Source organism: Tursiops truncatus, chromosome 21 (assembly GCF_011762595.2).
Source record: "Tursiops truncatus isolate mTurTru1 chromosome 21, mTurTru1.mat.Y, whole genome shotgun sequence".
In the NCBI taxonomy this organism is placed as follows: Eukaryota; Metazoa; Chordata; class Mammalia; order Artiodactyla; family Delphinidae; genus Tursiops; species Tursiops truncatus.
In genome coordinates this window covers 16,743,376-16,766,959 of record NC_047054.1, presented here as the reverse complement: position 1 = coordinate 16,766,959, position 23,584 = coordinate 16,743,376, and the positions used below count along the sequence as shown (strand labels likewise).

Sequence of the window (23,584 nt, the reverse complement as noted above, 5' to 3'; positions counted from 1 at the left end):
AGGTTGCTTCAATGACCTGGATATTGTAAACAGTGCTGAAATGAACACTGGGGTGCATTTGTCTTTTTAAATTATGGTGTTCTCTGGGAATATGGCCAGTAGTGGGATTGCTGGATCATACGGTAATTCTGTATTTAGTTTTTTTGTTTTTGCGGTACGCAGGCCTATCACTGTTGTGGCCTCCCCCGTTGTGGAGCATAGGCTCCAGATGCACAGGCTCAGCGGCCATGGCTCACGGGCCCAGCCACTCCGCGGCATGTGGGATCTTCCCGGACCAGGGCACGAACCTGTGTCCCCTGCATCGGCAGGCGGACTCTCAACCACTGCGCCACCAGGGAAGCCCACATTCTTTATTTTAAAGTCTATTTTATCTGATATGAGTAGCTGAAAGCTACTTCAGCTTTCTTTTGATTTCCATTTGCATGGAGTATCTTTTTCCATCCCCTCACTTTCAGTCTGTATTTGTCCCTAGGTCTGAAGTGGATCTCTTGTAGACAGCATGTAGATGGGTCATGTTTTTGTATCCATTTAGCGAGCCTGCGTCTTTTGGTTGGAGCATTTAATCCATTCACGTTTAAGGTAATTATCGATATGTATGTTCCTATGACCATTTTCTTAATTGTTTTGGGTTTGTTTTTGTAGGTTCTTTGCTTCTCTTGTGTTTTCCACTTAGAGAAGTTCCCTTAGCATTTGTTGTAGAGCTGGTTTGGTGGTGTTGAATTCTCTTAGCTTTTGCTTGTCTGTAAAGCTTTTGATTTCTCCATCGAATCTGAATGAGATCCTTGCCGGGTAGAGTAATCTTGGCTGTAGGTTCTTCCCTTTCATCACTTTAGGTATATCATGCCACTCCCTTCTGGCTTGTAGAGTTTCTGCTGCGAAATCAGCTGTTAACCTTATGGGAGTTCCCTTCTATGTTATTTGTCATTTTTCCCTTGCTGCTTTCAATAATTTTTCTTTGTCTTTAATTTTGGCCAATTTGATTACTATGTGTCTCGGCATGTTTCTCCTTGGGTTTATCCTGTATGGGACTCACTGCACTTCCTGGACTTGGGTGGCTATTTCCTTTCCCATGTTAGGGAAGTTTTCGACTATAATCTCTTCAAATATTTTCTCAGGTCCTTTCTCTCTCTCTTCTCTTTCTGGGACTCCTATAATGCAAACGTTGTTGCATTTAATGTTGTCCCAGAGGTCTCTTAGGCTGTCTTCATTTCTTTTCCTTCTTTTTTCTTTATTCTGTTCCGCAGCAGTGAATTCCACCATTCTGTCTTCCAGGTCACTTATCCGTTCTTCTGCCTCAGTTATTCTGCTATTGATTCCTCTAGTGTAGTTTTCATTTCAGTTATTGTCTTGTTCATCTCTGTTTGTTTGTTCTTTAATTCTTCTAGGTCTTTGTTAAGCCTTTCTTGCATCTTCTCGATCTTTGCCTCCATTCTTTTTCCAAGGTCCTGGATCGTCTTCACTATCATTATTCTGAATTCTTTTTCTGTAAGGTTGCCTATCTCCACTTCATTTAGTTGTTTTTCTGGGGTTTTATGTTGTTCCTTCATCTGGTACATAGTCCTCTGCCTTTTCATCTTGTCTATCTGTGAATGTGGTTTTTGTTCCACAGGCTGCAGGATTGTAGTTCTTCTTGCTTCTGCTGTCTGCCCTCTGGTGGATGAGGCTATCTAACAGGCTTGTGCAAGTTTCCTGATGGGAGGGACTGGTGGTGGGTAGAGCTGACTGTTGCTCTGGTCGGCAGAGCTCAGTAAAACTTTAATCTGCTTGACTGCTGATGGGTGGGGCTGGGCTCCCTTCCTGTTGGTTGTTTGGCCTGAGGCAGCCCAACACTGGAGCCTACCTGGGCTCTTTGGTGGGGCTAATGGTGGACTCTGGGAGGGCTCACGCCAAGGTGTTCTTCCCAGAACTTCTGCTGCCAGTGTCCTTGTCCCCACGGTGAGCCACAGCCACCCCCCGCCTCTGCAGAAGACGCTCCAACACTAGCAGGTAGGTCTGGTTAAGTCTCCCCTGGGGTCACTGCTCCTTCCCCTGGGTCCCTATCCACACACTACTTGTGTGTGCCCTCCAAGAGTGAAGTCTCTGTTTTCCCTAGTCCTGTCGAAGTCCTGCAGTGAAATCCCATTAGCCTTCAAAGTCTGATTCTCTAGGAATTCCTCCTCCTGTTGCCGGACCCCCAGGTGGGGAAGCCTGACGTGGGGCTCAGAATCTTCACTCCAGTGGGTGGACTTCTGTGGTATAAGTGTTCTCCAGTCTGTGAGTCACCCACCCAGCAGTTATGGGATTTGATTTTATTGTGATTGCGCCCCTCCTACTGTCTTATTGTGGCTTCTCCTTTGTCTTTGGATGTGGGGTGTCTTTTTTGGTGAATTCCAGTGTCTTCCTGTTGATGACCGTCCAGCAGCTAGTTGTTATTCTGGTGTTCTCACAACAGGGAGTGAGAGCACATCCTTCTACTCCACCATCTTATTTCAGTAGCCTCACTGCATTGGTATTTAATCAGTAGTGATCACTGTAGAATATTTTCCTCCTTTACTGTGAACAATAAACATCATGAAATTATTTTTGAAACTTAGCATTTCCTGTGCCCTGGTCATCATAAGCAACATTAATCATTGACTGAACCCACCTGGTTGTTTGGCAACTAGTCCAAGTGACACAACACACACAGATACACAAATAAGACAGCAGATGCTAGCACCAGTGAACAGTAGAAAATAAATGATAATGGGATTCAGTTGGATACAGGAGTGCCCTTGTTGTCAGTCCCTTGACCTCCAGCACTGATTTGACCGGTCAGGCTGGATAAACAGGTATTTCTCTCCTCCCTCACAACTGCCAATGCATACATCCAGAATCTGTGCACTTGATTAAAAAGGATGGTCTTAAAGGTACAGGAGGGACTTCCTGGTGGCACAGTGGTTAAGAATCCGCCTGCCAATGCAGGGGACATGGGTTCGATCCCTGGTCTGGGAAGATCCCACATGCCATGGAGCAACTAAGCCCGTGCGTCACAACTACCGAGCTTGCGAGATGCAACTACTGAAGTCCGCTCGCCTAGAGCCCGTGCTCTGCAACAAGAGAAGCTACTGCAATGAGAAGCCTGTGCACCACAACGAAAAGTAGCCCCTGCTCGCTGCAACTAGAGAAAGCCCACGTGCAGCAATGAAGACCCAACACAGCCAAAAATTTTTAAAAATTTTAAAAAAAGGTACAGGAGGATGTGTTGTCATTCAAAGGTATATGAATACCACACTTCTCTCCGAGTCCTCAACATCCATTTATAATTCATAGAGAACAAAGATCAGAGCGGAGCTAAGGACTTTCGTCTTGCGAACAAGCCAGTGAGGTAGGAAGGAATCCAGCAGAAACACCAGGGCAAACATATTTATATTATGAAGATGTGTAAATATAAGAAAAATGTTTATTTGCTATGTGTGTATGTGCGTGCATGCACACACACACACATGCTAACGTGGAACCAGTTAAATGCCCAAGCAGGGACAGTTTGCAGGGCAGTCAATTCACTGACACCTACACATAAAAGGGAGTAGGGACAAAAAAGCCTTAAATGTGGCAGGTACTCAGTACATGTTCGATGAACTGGGCAGAGAGAGCAGCCAAGAGACAGTCGCAATCAATAAGGCACTGCAGATCAATACAATGCCAGTGGTGATGAAAAGGAAGAGCCTCAGAGACCGAGCCATGCTAGAGGGCTGGAGTGTGCACTGGCTTCATAGCAACATAGAAACTGGTAACTTCTAAATACTTCCTGCCAAATATTTGCTTCTTTCTGCAGAAAGGTGAGTAAATACAAAGAATTTAGTTTATTATGGTTTCACTGTATCTAGGACAGAGGCTATTTAGAAAACATAATCCAGACAAGTGTAGCACAATATATATATACCTGAAGTGCCATAAAAACTGAAATGTCATCTTGATATTACTGGTTAAAGTTGTACGTACTCTGCCTTCCCTTCCCTGCAGCAAGCTTTTAGCGAGAGGTAAGAGCAGGGATAGTACGTTACCCTTCCCGACACACCTCTTCCTTCTTTTTCACATTCTTTACCCTCTGGGCCAGTGAGCTGTTTTTATGTCTTTCCCACAGGCTTATTTAGCCACATAGGATATGAAAAGGTCAAAACCCTAAACTAAAAATATTAATGTAAACACACTAAAACACGATATTGGCCCATCCCTATGTTTTCCAATCCTGTTTTGTCCTCAATAGCTTTGATTATCATGCCAGGGTTAATTTTTTTAATGTTTCACATGAGACCCTACACTTTTTTGTTTCAGTATGATCCAGTGGTTTATACTCAGGCACCACAGAAAATCACAGGTCACCTCTGCATTTGTCATGATGAGAAAAATACTCAGGGGTAGATAGAAGAATTTAGTGGAGAATGGAAATCGTTTTTTTTCTCCTATGATTTCAAAAGGCTAGAAATGGACATTTTCATCATGGGGTATTTTCATATTTGTTCAAAGTCTTAGCCAAATGCATAATACACAAACCTGAGGGAAGAAAAATTTGTCTCAGGAGAAAAGAAGACATGACTTAAGTTTTTATTCACTGTCATTATTATTATGAGATCATCACATGGAGAAAAGTCTCCACGAAGGTCAGAGTGAGTCTTGATCATCTGATGTTTACTCACGTTGGTCCAGAGGGAGGATAGGTTGATTTTCTGCAGTCTTCTGTCCACTAAAAAACAAAGACAATTAAGTTTCAGAAAAACAAACTGAGTAGGCAATCTGCAAAAACAGCTGAAGCTTGTGAAGACAAAATCAAGTATGATCTGCCACTTTAGACCATTTCAATGCCTCTTAAAAGTCTTTTCCTCCCCTGAAAACGTCTAGAATCTCAAACCTAAGTGCATTTTCACTCAATGCAATTTGCACTATTTGCCAGGTATTGTAATTTCCCTTTTCTACTGCAAATATATTGAGTAAAGAGAAAATATAAGAACGTAGATGGACCGAGTTCCCTGGTTGCCCAGTGGTTAGGGTTCTGGGTGTTCACTGCTGTGGCTCGGATTCAATCCATGGTGGGGGAACTGAGATACCCCCCAGTGATTTATCATTCTTTTATTACTAGTTCATGATGCCAAGGCATGTTCATCTCCTTTCTGCTGGAGACTCAATATTGTAAAAGACAAAAAAAATTTTTTTAAGAAGTATAAATCCACAATAAGAGGAAGGCGAAGTAGGGAAAGAAACTACTAGAACTGTAGTTTGAGCTCAGAAGATATATCTGCAGCAAATTTGTGTGGGAATGAGATCTCACATCCTGTTTTAACTTTTGATTGTATGGGAAGTATATAAGGTAGCTTGACATTACCTGAGATGCAAACACTCATTGTTGTCAAAATACTACAGTATGTTTCCCATATAAGTACTGTTTTGCCTTGTAATTTTAGGTTGACCTCATTAAGTAATAGCATCAAGTGTAAACTTAAATTATCAAAGGATAATTTAATTAGCATTTAAATTCTGTTTCTAAATTATTAGAATACAAAATATTAGATATTAAATAATATCAATTTGATAATTCAGTATCAAATTAGCAAAAGCTAATTTCCAAAGCCATTCAGTGTTCGATAATAGTGACTGAGGGTGGTTCTTCTTATTCAGAAAAATTTCAGTCTCAACCCTGAGCTCAAAAGTTGTAGTAAAACTTCACTGCTGCCAACCTATCTAACTGTTAAGTGGTAGGGGCAGTCAGGATATTCAGCATCTATTTCTTACAAAATTCACTCAAGTGAAAATCTATGAGAGCAAAAGAACTTCATGGTTGAATAATAACAGAATGATCGATTTAAGTATTGTCCACAAAGTACCTGCCAATCAACAATATATTTAATAACCACAAGCTTTAAACATCTTGCATTTTCAGAAGTTTTGTACATTTGTCCAACTAAGCTTTTTTTTGCTCCACACAAATTTTTACCACTGTCAACTGTTACACATCATGGCAGATTCCACTTCAGGACTTTCTGAATTACTCAATTCTCAACTTCTTTGAAAACAACCCTGCCTGTTGTTGTTTTATGCAGACTATTCATAGAGACTAATTCTTTAGTCTCAAACTTGGCATCGGATGCTCTAATAAATATTGATAACTGATCAGTATCAAGAGTCAAGAAAAACAACTAGGAATCATTTGCCTTGTTCTTTAATTGATGTTGATGTTGCTGCCAAAGTCCCAGGCAACTGTTCTCGGCTAAAAGCTTATAGTGTGAAACAAATTTTCTCAGGACACATTTCTTCAACTTCTACAAGCAAATGTGATTTCATCAACTCATCTTTGGCAAATGGCTTTTCTTGCTTTGCTAACAAATAAGCTACTTGGAGACTTACTTTGGCTGCAGCCTCATTTTACTTTGTAAAATGTGTAAATAAATTCTGCTGGGATGAGATACTCTAGATCTTGTTTTTCTAACCACTTTTTTCCCTAGGAGTTGGGAATACTGTGATGACTGCTCGGTCTCGTAATGTCAACATACACTGTATTCTTTTAGCACAACTCTAGCGTCACTGTGTAATAAACACAATGCTTTGCCAGCTAATTAACAAGATAATCCCTACTCCGCTTGGCCTGAAAGCACGTCTGAAGTCCACTTTTCTCTTCTTTTCTTGTTTTGACGTGATAGGTTTAGACTAGTAATTTTCTTAAAGATTAAAAGTAACCTGGTGCATTGATACATGCGGCACTTAAAATGCAGCTGAGTTACAATTGCATAAGTGTCATCTGAAGTGTGCAGAGCAGCAGTGAAAGCTACGAGCACACTGCATTCAGGCTCTGCTGCAACAACCCAACTGCTGTAGTGCTGAAGCAGCCAGACAAAATGCAAATGAACAAGTGTAGCTGTGCTCCAATACAACTCAGTTTATGGACCCTGACGTGTAAATTTTACAAAATTTTGACATGTTACAAAATATTAATCTTCTTTTGAATTTCCCCCCAACTTTTAAAAGACGTAAAAACCATCCCTCACTCGCAGACTTTAAAAAAACAGGTGCCAGGCTGTAGTTTGCCAACCACCACTCAGGGTACTAACACCCATACAAGTTGCCCTTGCTCTTGCCAGATGATCTCTTCAGTTTCTGTCAAGGAAAACCCTCTGAGGTGGTATGTATGTGTGAAAAAAAGAGAGAAGAGGGGAAGAGAGTGTGTGGGTTTAGTCTTTTGCTTAGCTATAATGTTATATGCAGTTCTCTGTGCAGAGGTTGGGATGGGGGTTATTTTCTGTTTGCTGGCCCCTCAACTAAACTCTTTTCATCCTCATCTATTATTCTTACTCTCCAGAATAAATGCTACTCTGAGCCAGGAACCTCTCTGGGATCTCCTTTCCTCAAAACAGCTTTGTCCACTTTGTTTCGTCAGTCAAAACTCCTCCACCTACTACCTAAATGCCGAGAAGTAACTAAAAATCTCTCGGACATACCGCGACTCAATTAAAACCATACGCTCGTGGACTGAATTAGACTTTGGTGGCACTTAGTTGTATTAGTTTCCTATTGCTGCTGTAACAAATTACTGCAAACTTAATGCTTAAAACAACACAAATTTATTATGTTACAGCTCTGAAGGTTGGAAGTCTAAAATGGTTCTGCACAGCTGAGTTTCCCCTGGGTCTCCAAGGCAGAATCTGTTTCCTTGACTTTTCCAGCTACTAGGGGTCACCTACATTCGTTGGTTTGTGCCCCCCTTCCTCCATCTGCAAAGTCAGCAGTATAGCATCTTCTCTCTTCTTTGGCCTCCTGCCTCCCTGTTATAAAGATGTCTGTGATTATATCGGCCCCCTTGGATAATCCAATACAACATCCCCATCTCAAGATTCTTCACTAAATCACATTTGCCAAGTTCCTTTTGCCATAAAAAATAACATGTTCACAGGTTTTAGGAACTAGGACATGGACATCCTTGGGAAGCCATTATTCATCCTACCATATATCTATACAAAAAGACATTTTCAAAGATGAAATATGTAAAATCTCATTACAGATCAGGAACAACATAGAAACATTTGCAATCACTTTGGGACACTAACCCTAAGTCCCAAAAATCAAATGCCCAACCCACAAGAATTCAATTCTTCGCATTAGCAGACCTCTATTACAAAAAGTGTGCTAACTTGTTATTAAAACATTTTCATCATAAGAATTTTGTGGGAATTTGTCTTCTCACTTGTCATATAAATATCTATATAACATCTTTGATTTTGCCTCTTGGCCCACAAAGCCTAAAAGATTTACTATCTGGCCCTGTGCAGGAAAAGTTTAACGACTCCTGCCTGAGAGTAAAGGCTTCCTATTCTAACATTTAGAAAAATACAAAGAAAACTGGGCTTCCCTGGTGGCGCAGTAGTTGAGAGTCCACCTGCTGATTCAGGGGACACGGGTTTGTGCCCCGGTCCGGGAAGATCCCACATGCCGTGGAGCGGCTGGGCCCATGAGCCATGGCCGCTGAGCCTGCGTGTCCGGAGCCTGTGCTCCGCAATGGGAGAGGCCACAACAGTGAGAGGCCCACGTACTGCCAAAAAAAAAAAAAAGAAAGAAAGAAACAAAAAAAAAACCTAGCTCCAAAATATTCCAATACTTTAAGGAACAGAGGAAAATATAAAACAAAATAATATAAATTAATATCGGATTCAATACTCTAATAGTAACCTCAAGAGAAATTCAATATGCTGTTATATCTATAAAACAAAAACAAGATGTTATAAAAAATAAGTTCAACCAGGTAATTAAAAACATAACTGCTGGGATTCCCTGGTGGCGCAGTGGTTGAGAGTCCGCCTGCCGATGCAGGGGACACGGGTTTGTGCCCCGGTCCGAGAGGATCCCACATGCCGCAGAGCGGCTGGGCCCGTGAGCCATGGCCGCTGAGCCTGCGCGTCCAGAGCCTGTGCTCCGCAACAGGAGAGGCCACAACAGTGAGAGGCCTGTGTACCGCAAAAAAAACCCATAACTGCTCATCCATCAATAGATGAATGGATAAAGAAGGTATATAAACATAATGGAATACTACTCAACCACAAAAGGAAAGAAAGTTTGCCATTTGCAGCAACATGGATGGACCTGGAGGGCCTTCTGCTTAGTGAAATAAGTCAGACAAAGAAAGACAAATACTGTATGATCTCACTTATATCTGGAATCTAAAAAGTACAACAAACTATTGAATATAACGAAAGACAAGCAGACACAGATATAGAGAATAAACTAGTGGTTACCAGTGGAGAGAGGGAAGCGGGGAGGGGCAATATAGGGGTAAGAAATTAAGAGGTACAAACTATTAGGTATAAAATAAGCTACAAGGATATACTGTACAACATGAGGACTACAGCTAGTATTTTATAATAACTATAAATGGAGTATAACCTTTAAAAATTGTAAGTCACTATATTGTACACCTGTAACTTAAATAATATTGTACATCAGTTATACTTCAATAAAAAACGTAACTGCCGAAATAAAAAGGATAGGAAAATAAAGGCGAGGAAATCTCTCCCAGAATACAGGGGAAAAATTATATAGAAAACACAGGAGGAAAAAAAAAAGAAGAGAATTAGAGAATCAGTGCATGGGGCCCAACATCTGATTAACTGGATTTCCAGAAAGAGAGCAGAGGCAATAAAGAGGAGAAAATTATGAAAGAAATAATATAGGAAAATTTCCCACAGCTGAAAGGAGATGAGTCCTGAAAATGAAAAGACCTATTGATTATTTGAAGTAATGACTGAATACAAGGACTTTCAGTCAGACACATCACTGAGTTATTTCAAAACATAAAGGATAAAGAGAAAAACATAAAAGCTTCTAGCACCGTGTTTGGGCCAGGGGAAGTGGGTTTCCTACAAAAGAATAAGAATCACACTTCCCCCAAACTTCTCAACAGCTATATAAATGCTAGAAGAGAGTGATGCCTCCAAACTTGGCAGGAAATTGATTTAAAACTAGAATTTTATAGATGGTAAAGGCATCGATCAATTTTGAGTTTATTTAAAGTCTTTACTATTAAGTCACTGCAAGGACTCAGAAAGTTCACCTCCCATACATTCTTTCTTAAATTACTTCAAGATGTACTCTAGCAAAACACTGGCATAAACCAAGAGAAAGATGGGACAGGATCCAGAAAAGAATGGCTCCAACTTAACATAGAGTGGTAAAGGGAGCCCTTAAGGTGACAGCTAGTCAACAGACCTAGAAAGTAATAGTGCAACATTATATCAAGGAGACAGGTGCCCTAAAAAGTGGGACTCTACAGAATAAACTGTACAGTTGAAAGGCTGGAAGAATTTGAGAATATGATAAGAGGCACACAGTGTAAGAAAAAAGAAAAACAACCAGAAACTATAGGGGGAAGCTACAGTCTTGGAAAAGAATGGTCCAAATAAAAAGAAAATGGTCTCAACTAGAAGTGGAATTCAGTAGGTTTCAAGAAGAATAGACAGAATATTGAGAAGATATGTCAGAAGCTGAAAAATATACAGGATACAGTGATGATGGCATAGGTTTGTTTTCTTCTTCTAATGAGAAAAAGGGAAAGAAATTAGAAACTCCAATGAAAAAATTTGTACAAGGCATAATATAAATATGAAGCAAATTAAAATGAAGCAAATTAAAATGAATATGAGCATTTGGCATGAATATGAGTATTTGGTAGAAAATATATTTGAATATATATATTTTATATATATATAAAATATATATATTTTAGTGCCGTTAGAGTTACGGCTTTAGAATTATAGAGAAGGACATGTAATCACAGCACACTGAGCAATGACCAGTGTTTTCAAGTCACACTTCTTTAAACATTGTTTACCGTCTTCATTCTTTGAAAGGAGACATACGAAGCATAGATGACTCAATTACAGTTACAATTATGTTACCAATGTTTACTAAACAAGACTGAAAGCACATAGAACTGAAGAAGAAAAGGGAGAAAAAGGTAGAGGGGTCAAGGAGTCCACTTGCCCTACTTCAATATTGTGCTTAAGTATCGAGCCATGACAATTAGACAAGAAAATGAAATAAAAGGCATCCAAATTGGAAAAGAAGTAAAATGGTCTCATTTTCAGATGACACTATCTTCTACAGAAAACCCTAAGGAATCCATTAAAAACTTTTTAAAAATAATAAACAAGTTGGGCAAGGTTGCAGGATACAAGATGAATGTACAACAATCAAATGTATTTCTATACAGTAACAATGTGCAAACTGAAATGAAACTAAGAAACTACTCCACTTACAACAGCATCAGAAAGAATAGAATACTTAGGAATAAATTTAACCAAAGATGTGTAAGACTTGTACACTGAAAACTACAAAACACTGTAGAAAAAAAATTAAAGACCTAAATAAATGGAAAGATATACATTGTTCATAGATTGGAAGACTTAATATTGTTAAGATGGCAATGCTCCCTAAATTGATCTATAGATTCAATGCAATACCTATCAAAATCCTAGATGGCTTCTTTGCAGAAATAGACAAGTGATCCTAAAATTCACATTGAAATTCAAGGGACGCAGAACATCCAAAACGTTCTTAAAAAATAATAACAAAGTTAGAGGACTGACACTTCCTGATTTTAAAACATACTATCAAAGCTACAGTAATTAAGATAGTGCACTACCAGCATAAAGATATAAATCAATGGAACAGAACTGAGAGTGCAGAAATAAACCCTTACATTTATGCCGATTACAAAGCATATATTTGGTAAAAGATTTGTCTAGAATATATAAAAATCTTACAACTCAGTAATAAAAAGAACTCAATTAATAAATGGGCAAAGGATCTGAACAGACATTTCTCCACATAAAATATAACTCAATAAGCAAATGAAAAGACGCTCAACATCATTTGCCAATAGGGAAATGCAAATCAAAAGCACAATGAGGGCTTCCCTGGTGGCACAGTGGTTGAGAGTCCGCCTGCCGATGCAGGGGACGTGGGTTCGTGCCCTGGTCTGGGAGGATCCCACATGCTGCGGAGCGGCTGGGCCCGTGAGCCATGGCCACTGAGCCTGCGTGTCCGGAGCCTGTGCTCTGCAACGGGAGAGGCCACAACAGTGAGAGGCCCGCGTACAGCAAAAAAAAAAAAAAAAAACCAGCACAATGAGATACCACTTCACACCCAATAGGTTGGCAGTTATAATAATAAAACAAGTGTTGGCATGGATGTAGAGAAACTGGAACCCTCATGTACTGCCAGTGGGAATATAAAATAGTGCAGCTGCTTTGGAAAACAGTCTGGCAGTTCCTCAAAGAGTTAAACACAGAGTTATGATGTGACCCAGCAAATTACTCTCCTAGGTATAAACCTAAGAGACATGAAAACATGTGTTCACACAAAAACACTGTACATAAATGTTCACAGTAGCATTATTCATAATAGCCAAAAGCAGAAACAACCTAAGTGTCCATTAAGTGATGAATGAACAAAATATGGTATATCCATAAGTGGAATATTACTCAGTCATAAAAAGGAATGCACATTTACTGTACTGATGCTACAATGTGAATGAACCTTGTAAACATTATGATATGTGAAAGAAGCCAGTCACATGTATTGTATGATCCGCTTTATAGAAAATGTCCAGAATATGTAAATCTATAGAGACAAAAAGTAGATTAGTGGCTGCCTAAGACTGAGAAGTAGGTTTCAGGGTTAAGGCTAAGTGGTGAGGGGTTTCTTGGGGGTGATGAAAATGTTCTAAAATTGATTGTAGTGATGGTTGTACAACTCTGTGAATATACTGAAGCCATTAAGTTGTACACTTGTAGTGGGTGATTTGTATGGTGTGAATTATATCTCAGTAACACTTAAAAAAAGAAAAAAGAAAGGTTCAGGGAAGATTGTTGAAAGTAAACTAAATTTTTATCCATCATTGAGATGGATACGTATGAGAGCAGACAATGCCTCAAGTGGATTCTGACAAATTCAGCATAAACACATTATCAGTAGCAGTATTCATAAAGCTAACCAGGGGTGATATTTGGATCTTTCGGCACCCAATTTGGCATGGGCACCAATGAATCAAAACAGACTGAGCTGCAAATAACTAGTAGGACAGTAGAGGTGGTATCTTGCTGAACATCACTTGAGTACGAACAGTTAAAAGTGTCTGCTTCCGAGATGAAAACTCTAATTCGAAAAGATACATGCACCTCAATCAGTGTTCACAGGAGCACATTTACAATAGTCAAGACATGGAAGCAACTTAAGTGTCCATCAACAGATGAATGGATAAAGAAGTGATATATACACAATGGAATACTACTCAGCCATAAAAAGGAATGAAATATTGCCATTTGCAGCAACATAGATGGTCCTAGAGATGATCATACTAAGTGAAGTAAATCGGAAAGACAAAGTATCATGTGATATCACTTATATATAGGATATAAAAAATAATATCAATACAAATGAATCTACTTACAAAACAGAAATAGACTCACAGACATAGAAAACAAACTTATGGTTACAAAAGGGGAAAGGGAGGGAGGTAGGGAGGGATAAGTTAGGAGTATGGGATTAACAGATACATACTACTATATGTAAAATAGATAAGCAACAAGGATTTACTGTATAGCACAGGGAACTATATGCAGTATTTGTAATAACCTATAATGGAAAATAATTTGAAAAAATATATATAACTTAATCACTTTGCTGTACACCTGAAACTAACGCAATATTGTAAATCAACTATACTTCGAAAAACACGACAACAATTAACAAAAAAAAAAAAAAAAAGTGTTTGCTTCCAGAGAAGGGGGATGGGGTAGAAAGAATAAGCAGGGAGACGGCTGGGTTTTTTTAATCATAAGCCTCTCTATATTATTTGATTTTCTTTAACTATGTACACTTTGATACACATTTTACAATATCAAATTAAAAAACTGCATTTACTGCATTTACATGTACATTTTATTTACATTATGTTGAGGATTTTCAGAGTGATTCCCTGACATGATTTTAAGTTTTTTAAAAAAAATTTACTTATTTGGGCTTCCCTGGTGGCGCTGTGGTTAAGAGTCCGCCTGCCGATGCAGGGGACGTGGGTTCGTGCCCCGGTCTGGGAAGATCCCACATGCCGCGGAGGGGCTGGGCCCGTGAGCCATGGCCGCTGGGCCTGTGCGTCCGGAGCCTGTGCTCTGCAACGGGAGAGGCCACAACAGTGAGAGGCCCGCGTAACGCAAAAGAAAAAAAAAAAATTTATTTTATTTATTTATTTTTGGCTGTGTTGGATCTTCGTTGATGCATGCGGGCTTTCTCTAGTTGCAGGGAGCGGGGGCTACTCTTTGTTGCAGTGCGCGGACTTCTCATTGCGGTGGCTCCTCTTGTTGCGGAGCACAGGCTTCAGTAGTTGTGGCACACGGGCTCAGTAGTTGAGGCTCATGGGCTCTAGAGTGCAGCCTCAGTAGTTGTGGCGCACGGGCTTAGTTGCTCCGCGGCATGTGGGATCTTCCCATACCAGGGCTCAAATCCGTGTCCCCTGCGTTGGCAGGCGGATTCTTAACCACTGCGCCACCAGGCAAACCCTGATTTTAAGTATTTTTAGCTGTCAGTATCTAAAATTATTTTAAGGTAACAACATATGACTGCATTGGAGGGCAGGGATTCTAAATTCACTAGTCCTTGCTTAGTGAAATTGGAAATGGACACCAAAAAGCAACACTCTACTTAAGAACATCTTGATTTAAAACTACGAATTTTCCGAACAGCACTTAATAAGAAGGGCAAGTATTAACTTTAGAAATACAACTCTTACTTCATTCTAACTTATTCACTATAAGATTCTTCTAAATATCAGCGCTTTTGGTGAGTTTAAAATGTGATTTGATTCACAAAAATCTAATTTATGCCCTTTTCACTGAAGTTCAAGTTTTCAGGAATTTTAGGGTCATGGGGTCATGTTCTGGATGCAAGGCCCAGCTCCATTAGTGACAAGGTTACACAACGGGTGACAGAGCCCCAGTTCAGGCTCCCCCTGATCTTTCTCATAGCTTCCCACAGAGATAACAAGAAAACCTCAATTTAATTCCTAATAGGGAACAATCTGCATTCCCTTCAGGGCTTTTGATGATCACTAGAATCAACTCAGTGAGTAAATGAAATGTAATGATGCTCGTCTTTCCCTAGTAATTTTATCTGCATGACCTGGGTTCCAAAGCCAATATAAAATTAAACTACAAGGCATATTTCTTATGACTGTGAGGGAAGTTACAAGTGCTCTATCAAATATTAGGAGAGTTCAACTGCCCCAGAGGTAACAGAGCAAGCTAATCATATATGCAAGAGTCTGAGATTGATAAGACATTTTACTATGATAATGCTGACAGCAATAAATAAACATGAAATACAAAGACATGAAATCTGCATAGAAATTGGCTGTAAAAGGGTAAATGTGATTGCAATTTTTAAAGCTAGCAGCCATAAGATCAGGGTACTTCAGGTGTTCATAAGGTACTGAAGTCATTTTTTTTGGTTTTTAAAATTTTTTTATTGAAGTAGAGTTGATTTACAGTATTTTATTAGTTTCAGGTATACAGCATAGTGATTCAAATTTTTATAGCTTATACTCCATTTAAAGTTATTATAAAATATTCACTATATTCCCTGGAGTGTACAATATATCCTTGTAGCTTATTTATTTTATATATAGTAGTTTGTATCTCTTAATCCCCTACTCCTTATTTGCCTCTCCCCCTTCCCCCTCTCCACTTGTAACCACTAGTTTGTTCTCCATATCTGTGAGTCTGTTTCTGTTTTGCTATATTCTTTTGTTTGTTTAATTTTTAGATTCCTTGTATAAGCGATAACATATGGTATTTGTCTTTGACTTATTTCACTAAGCATAATAGCCTCTAACAACAGTCATTTTAAACAAAAAGATTAGATTTGGGGTAGAGTGGAGACAGGTACATCCTTACTTTCAAGGGAGACCTCAACAGGGAAAGACAGCTTCAAAAATCTATGTACAGACCTGAAATAAAATCACAGTGAGCTCACTTGTTATTTAAAGTTTCTTACTATCTCCAAATTTAACTATACATGGTTTTAATAATAGACAACCTTATCAAGGTAAGTAAAAATTTAAACAGATGATAGGTATAGAATGTAAATAGATGAAAGGGAGCGATATTAGGTAGTCTGCTTGGTATACTGTGCTACCTTGTCAAAGGGTGAAAAAATACAACCAACTTAAAATCTCAATCTTTCACGTGTGTGCTCTCTCATTTTTGCTTCCTAAAGCCAAAGAAAGTGGTGAAAATCTCTGTAAAATGTTTTGTTAATACTTCCTGAATCAGCAAATTCTCTAATTATTCTAGTTATTTGATAAGAACTTGAACGTCTTCAAAATTAATCATTCTTTACGTCCTCCCCACTCATTAAAAAAAAAAACTAACTACAGAGCTACTTGACAAAACTGTATTTAGGAAAATAAAATATAAAGTGAAAATTATTCCATTAGCAACCTGAACGCTCCATGCCTAAAAGAAATGAGATAATTCATCCAGCTCCCTAAAATATTTGAGTCCTCCGGAATGAGAACCTCAATGAAATGTATGCTTCTAAGACTGTACAAAAGAGTTCAGAAAGCCCTCATGTGCTTGTCTTATTCACATAACCAGAAAAAGGCAGTGAAAAGTAATTTAATTATATAGCTCACACCAGTGTTCCTACCATCGGAAAAGAAGCTGAACAATTTCAGCAAGACAACTTTCTTTCTTCCTTCCTTCCTCCCTGTCCTTCCTTCTTTCTTTCTTCCTTTCTTTCCTTTTCCTTCTTTTGTTTCCTTCCTTCTTTTCTTTCTTTATTCCTTTATTTATTTATGGCTGCATTGGGTCTTTGTTGCTCTGCACGGGGGCTACTCTTCGTTGCAGTGCATGGGCTTCTCATTGCAGTGGCTTATCTTGTTGCAGAGCACAGGCTCTAGGCACGTGAGCTTCAGTAGTTGTGGCACGCGGGCTCTAGAGCGCAGTCTCCGTAGTTGTGGCACGGGGGCTCAGTAGTTATGGCTCACAGGCTCCAGAGTGCAGGCTCAGTAGTTGTGGCGCACGGGCTTAGTTGCTCCGCGGCACGTGGGATCTTCCCGGATCAAGGCCTGAACCCGTGTCCCCTGCATTGGCAGGTGGATTCTTAATCACTGCGCCACCAGGGAAGTCCAACAAGACAATTTCAATTCAATTCTTTAATTCACCGACAACTATTTTCTAAATAAGATTTGTTTCTTAAAGTGTTCTCTATGTAAGACAGAGCAGACACATATTCAAGACACACTTGAATAAGAAAAGGCATGTTTTCTTGCATATATAACAAATTCAAATGAGCATGCAAAGTTTTTCACTTGTTTTCTGACCTTTGATGGAATGGTACCCTATTAAATTGAGAATATTTAGGTAAAAGGAATGTGAACAAACTCTCCATAAGGGCAAAGACCTCTCTATCTTGTTCACTGACCTGTTCCCAGCATCTGTAACAGTCAGGCCCAGAGTAGGCGTGCAGTATTTGTTGACTAAGCAAACATATGGTATCTGTGTATTCCTTCCTTTAAAGTACTGGGTGGAAAACAAATGCAGTACAGTAAAACTGGCCAGGCCAGACGGGGTTTAAGTGATTTGGGAAAACGTTGTAAAAATCATTGCTAAAACCTGATTCAGTGGCTAATGTCAACAACGTTATCACTCACTTGAAAAGCTGATGCATAAAAATAAGTTCGATTCAGTAATTCACTACTGAGCCAGTGTGTTTAATTTTCACACATTTTAGGGATCTGCTTAGATTTATTACTGAGAACAGCCATCTCGCCTACTCTGATTCCTTTCCTTCTGATGACTCCATAGGCTACTACAATCTATTTTCTGCTCCCAACATGCTCTGGCCAAGGTGACCAATGACCTCTAGGTGCCAAGTACAACAGATACTAGACATCTCAATGGCATTCAACACAGGTGGCCTGTCCCTCTCTCCCCTGAGCGTCCCTAACACTTGCTCTCCAGTTCTGGCTGCAGCTTTAATTTTGCCAGTTCTTCCTGACCTGACACATGCATGTCCCCTGAGCCTTTCACTAAGCCTCTTCTTCTCTTCTATCTGCTCATTGTTCACTCCAGTGGGCTTCAAAATAACATGCCTACGACTTCCAATATCCTCTTCTGAGCTCCAGTCCCAAAGGTCTGCTGGATGTCTTGGTGCCATCTGAAATTCGACATAACCAGAGTGAAAAATGATCTTCATTCTTCCCTCCTCATATTCCTGTAGTGATGCCACTATTCTCCCAGCTGAGCACTTCAGAAAGGTGCCAGTCCCTCATCCCCATCCAACCCCTCCTTCTTCTCATTCTACCTCCGAATCTTCTCTGGAACCATCCACTTCTTTCCTTTTCCAATAGCACAACCATCCTGTAAGTCAGGAGGGTTGTGCTATTGGACTAGTCTCCTTATATCCACCCTTGCTCCCTTCCAATCCAAATTGATCTTTTGAAAGTGAGAAATTTATCACATCTTTTTTAAAACCAGTCAACAGCTTCCCATTGTTTTTAGGATGAATTCCAAAATCCTTATCAAGGTCTACAGAGCCCTGGATGATGTCATCTCCATCTCCTTCTCCAGATTTTCTTGCACCACTTCTGTCACCACCATCTTTCTTTTTAAAATATTTTTTAAATTTATTTTTTATTGACATAATATTGGTTTATAACATAAGTTTCCAGTATACATTATATTTCTACTTCTGTATACACTACAGAGTGCTTACCACCAAAATTTTAGTTTCCATCCATCACGATACAATTGATCCCCTTTACTCATTTCACCCTCCCTCTGCCCCTTTCCCTCTGATAACCACTACGCTGCTGTTCTCTGTATCTATGTGTTTGTTTTTGTTTGGTTTGTTCATTTATTAGACAGATACGGTATCTGTCTTTCTCCATCTGATTTATTTCACCCAGCATAATACTTTCAATATCCATACATGTTGTTACATATGGCGAGATTTCATCTTTTTTCATGGCTGACTAGTATTCCATTGTGTGTGGTGGGTGTGTGTGTGTGAGAGTGAGAATCACATCTTCTTTATCCATTCATCCATTAATGGGCACTTATGTTGTTTCCACGTCTTGGCTCTTGTAAATAATGCTGCAATGAACATGGCGGTGCAGATATCTTTTCAAATTAGTGTTTTCATTTTCTTTGGATAAATACCCAGAAGTGGGATAGCTTGTCACCACCATCTCTTAATAGAATCAAATAACTCAAGAAGACCTTAAAATATGCCATAGTCTGAAGCGCCTCAAAAACAAAACAAAACAAAATCCACAGACATTCCAAATCCAATGATTTTTGTTTGTAATTTAAAGCCAGTTCCCACTATCATATTTATCAAAAGTAGTTTTGAAATATATTTTGTTACTATGTGTGGCTACAGTTTATCACAGAACAATTCAAAATGAAAAAAAAAAGCTTATTCTTGTCAAAGGATGAGGTCACTGAATTTCTGTGAAGTTCCCAAAATCCTGTCAGCCAGTGGCCCCCAGGTTTTCCAGATCAGTTAAAAAACTGAGAGGAGTCCCAGTTTTTGTTCTACAAAGTGAAGATGTTAAAACAAACAAAACAACTCACACACATAAAAGAACATTTTAACAACAAAAATTGGAAGGTCATAATCAGAATAAAAGCTAACATTCTAAATTAATAATTTCAAGGCCTCATTTTTCTCATTTCGTTAAAGACTTGTGGAAGCAGCTTCCCAAATTGACACCAGAGGCCAGAATTTGACAACCACTGTTCCAGATAAGAACTATGAAATTCATGGAGGGGCTGTTGATTTTTCCTGTTCTATAAATACCTTTTAAAGTACTTTTGCTTGAAAAAATAAAGTACTGACAATGAAAATAAAAGGCAGATATTGATATATGAAACTGTTCTGAGGTCCACAACTAGACCTCTCAGTATTAACTTGCTGCTCTGACACTCAAAAGCCAGGCCATTTCTCTTCTCTTGTTAGGCACAACTCACAGAATACCCACCTCAGTGAAGGTTAATCTGAGACATGATCAAATGAGACAAAGCAAGGCCACTTCATGACTCTAAGCACAGACAAAAACAAAGGTACGTGTAACACGCTAAACACCAAACACCTCCTTCTCTTGCTAAACAAATAACTGTTTCTTCTTTACCCATAGTGTTGCCTCACTTTCTAAAAGCAACCAATCTAGAGCAAACCCCCGATTCCTTAGACCTGCCCCTGAAACACACAAAGTCCAAATTATAAAACAGGTTTTTCCTAATGCCCTTTTACTGAGAGGCCCCACGGTTGCCCATGGCATGCATTCTCACTCACTGCAAAATAATAAACCCAATTTCTTCAACTACAGGTGTGTTTCCTGGGGTCTTTGGCTGAAAGCATTGACAGTGTCAAAGTATAAAATTCTTTAAAAATTCCCATAATCCCAACCACTTTAAAGTAAATTAACTCCCTACTCACACTAAAGCAGACTAATTTTATTTTTCCTTATACCCTTCCAATCCTCACCCACATGTATATACTGTGTATTTTTCTGTTACTGAAATTACTGTGTATACTATTTTGTATTCTACTTTTACTTGCTTTATCTTGTATCAGTTTTGAATGGCTGAGTAATATCTCACCATGATCTTACTCTTAAAGCTTTTCTCCGTAGAGAAATAAAATAAAAGAGGAGAATGCACACCTTGCTCCCAAAGTCAATGTTCTACCTAAACTATTCAAAAACATCCTCACCTAGTCTTAGGTCACATGCACCCAAGTTCCTATTTATCGGATCTGTTGATAAGAAAAATGCAGTCTTATTGCTTTTAAAGAAGAGAATTATGCAAGACCACGAGACCAGATGTCCAGAAGCCTGAGTTCAGTCATGATTCTAGACATTTTCTCACTCGGAATCAACTTCCTCCCTTGCAAAGTAAGAGTGAAACTGGTCCCTCATTGTCTCTTGTAGTTATCAAGTCTGTGTTCCTGCTACTTCCCTCAAGGGGAAATAGCCACAGGCCCAGTGTTCACTTGACTCGGATATAAAGGCCAGGCATTCACATCTAGGTTGGCCTGGGCTGCTCCCATTGCCCTGACTGGGGATGCCTCGCCCTTTCCCAGGGCCCTCAGGATCCTTAGCTAATACTTTTCCTTCAGCACCTCGTCACCAGGCAGAGGATGCCAAAGTCCTCAGGAAGTTTGTCACTTACTCATGTACACAAATCAACTGGAACTTTTTCTCTTACAGTTCTGGATGCTGGAGGCTGGTACTGGTAGAACACATGCAATCCATCAAACGTGAGGGTATGCAAATCATAATCACCAATCCGCAGAGATCAGGATTTCCCCAAAAGGTTTCCTTGTTCCAGCTTGTACCGAATCGACCCGGGGTGAAATTCCCCAGCCCGCTCTGCACCCACACCTCTGCTCAGGAAAACACCGACCCCTGTAAAGATGCTGCCGGGACTAGGTGTCCCTCAAGCCCCGCCGGCCCCGCACCTGGGCACCCCACTTCCCCGTGCTCCCGCGCGCCCCTCTCCGCGCCCTCGCCGCCAGCTCACCCACCGGTGGCACGTGCTGCGCCACCGAGCCGGTGACGGTCACGCTCAGTAAGACGAAGGTTAGGCGACTCCAACCCATCATCGCTCCTGCTGCGAACGCCGCTACAAATGACGCCAGAAGAGGCCGCACAAGTTACCACCTGAGCTCAGAGCAGACCACGCCCCCGCCGCCGCGTGACCCGCGGGCTGGACCGCACCACGCGAGGCGGGGGGAGACGGACGCGCAGGAGATGGAGAGGGCCGGGCTTTTCGGTGGCACTGCAGGACAAGGGAGCCTTCCGAGAGGAAGAACGAACCCACAGGATGGGGGTCAGCACTTCCGTTAGGACCGTGGTGTTTGTCGGTCTCCTCCACCCCCCCACTGCTCCGCGAACAATGGTTGCGCCGAGCCCGAGCTCCAGCCCCAGCTTCGCGCCGGCGGGCGCGTCTGAGGAACTTATAGCCGACGAGTTGCTTCACGAGGGGCCGCGCCCACCTCCGAGCTTGGGGCTGGGCACCTTCTCCGACTCCTTTCTCGGCCGGGTGCGGCCGTGCAGCGTCCGCAAACAGCCCAGGGCGAAGTCCGCCTTTGGGCAGCTCGATACCAAAAGCCCAGGAAACGGGCGCAAGCCACGAGAGTCTCAAAACGCGGCGTAGCCCGCAAACGCGACCCGTCTTTGCGCTCTAAGAAGGGCAGGGCCGAAGTGAGTGAGGTTTTTCGTCCTGACCGTGGGGTCCCCGAACAGGTGTCGAGGCGGGGGGATACCCGGGAGGGGGGATAATTAATTCTCACGGATAGTAAAGACTGTGAATTACCCATTTAGACTTTAGCAGCCGAGCTGACAAGGCACAGAATTTAGGCTTCAGTTCCTTGCACTTAGACAACAGGTGGAATGTCCAGGTAGAGCCGCGAACCTTCCTTCACTGATGGGAAGCAGCTGTGTGTTTTCACTTGACTGATGAAACGCTTCTGGTTGGCAGAGCCGGGGGTGAACCTGGGAGGAGGGTAGGCTTTCGCACCTGAAAAACAGCTTTACAGATGTATTTGCTTGGCATTCGTCCCTTGTATGGACGCCGTCGCCCTAGTAGGATGAGTTACTTAGAAGTCCAACAGGAATTCCTACCCTCTGGGTTCTACTTTCTGATTGAGCCTCTTTGAAATCCAACTACCTTTTTTTTTTTTAAATGCTTTAGTAAAACTCAGAATACTATCACTAAAATCTTAATATATTCTTTTTTTTCTTGTGTGTGTTTGAAATTGCAATTTTACCCATTTGTATTACTTGGTTAGAAAAACCAAACAATCCTTTTGCTGGAGATTGGGAAACGAGAATTGGTGTTTGAAGGCTGTTTTCCTAGGGTTTTTTGTTTGTTTGTTTGGTTTTTGGTAAATGACAGGGTTCCTGTCTCTGAGGAGGAAGTTTGACTTTTGAAACATATCACATGATTTTGAAACATATCAGTGGTTCCTGATTGAAAAGTGAGCAAGCAGATCATAGAAATGTTCATTAATTGAAAAATATTTACTGTCCACCTACAATGTGCTAATCATTTTTCCAAACATTGGGAATAAGCAGGGAACAAAAAAGACAGGAGGTTCCTCCCTCATGAGGATTACATTCTAGATGAGAAATGGACAATAAACATCATACCCGAGAAAATTTATATAGGATGTTGCAAGGTAATAAATGTTATAGAGAAAAAGCAGAGTAAGGGGGATCAAGAGTAGGGAGAGTCACAATGTTAAGTAAGATGAACAGGACAAGGATTATTGAGAAAGTGATGTTTGAGCAGAGATTTGAAGGAGGTGAAGAAGTTAGTTTTGTGGATGCCTAGGGAAGAGTATTCCAGGCAGAGGGAGCAGCTGGGGCAAAGGGTTGACAGTGAGAATGTGCCTGGCATGTTTGGCTACAGCGAGGAAGTCAGTGTGTGTAGAGCAGAAGGAAGAGGGGGTAAAAAAAGTAGAAGTCTGAGAGGTAAGGGGGGTAGGGCAGATTATATAGGGTATAAGGAGCTATTGT

General features: G+C 40.6%; 1 protein-coding gene and 1 long non-coding RNA gene across 4 annotated transcripts in view; one reads left to right on the top strand and one right to left on the bottom strand.

The window, feature by feature from the left end:
* ASAH1 (N-acylsphingosine amidohydrolase 1) overlaps positions 1 to 21,745 on the bottom strand; it is a 42,476-nt gene extending 20,731 nt beyond the window's left edge. Inside the window, exons 1-2 of one of the 2 annotated variants that reach the window (XM_073798750.1) lie at positions 21,589 to 21,745; positions 4,659 to 4,705 (exon numbers count right to left, since the gene is read on the bottom strand). In XM_073798750.1, coding sequence (XP_073654851.1) covers positions 4,659 to 4,705; positions 21,589 to 21,666 — 125 coding nt within the window. In that variant the 5' untranslated portion in view covers positions 21,667 to 21,745. The remainder of the gene's footprint in view (positions 1 to 4,658; positions 4,706 to 21,588) is intronic. The other variant, XM_019921339.3, reaches the window with a different exon arrangement.
* Positions 21,746 to 21,854: 109 nt separating this feature from the next.
* Positions 21,855 to 23,584, top strand: part of LOC141277533 (uncharacterized) — a 68,413-nt gene continuing 66,683 nt past the window's right edge. For both annotated transcript variants that reach the window (XR_012329043.1, XR_012329044.1), the window contains exon 1: positions 21,855 to 22,267. This is a non-coding gene — a long non-coding RNA (uncharacterized lncRNA). The remainder of the gene's footprint in view (positions 22,268 to 23,584) is intronic.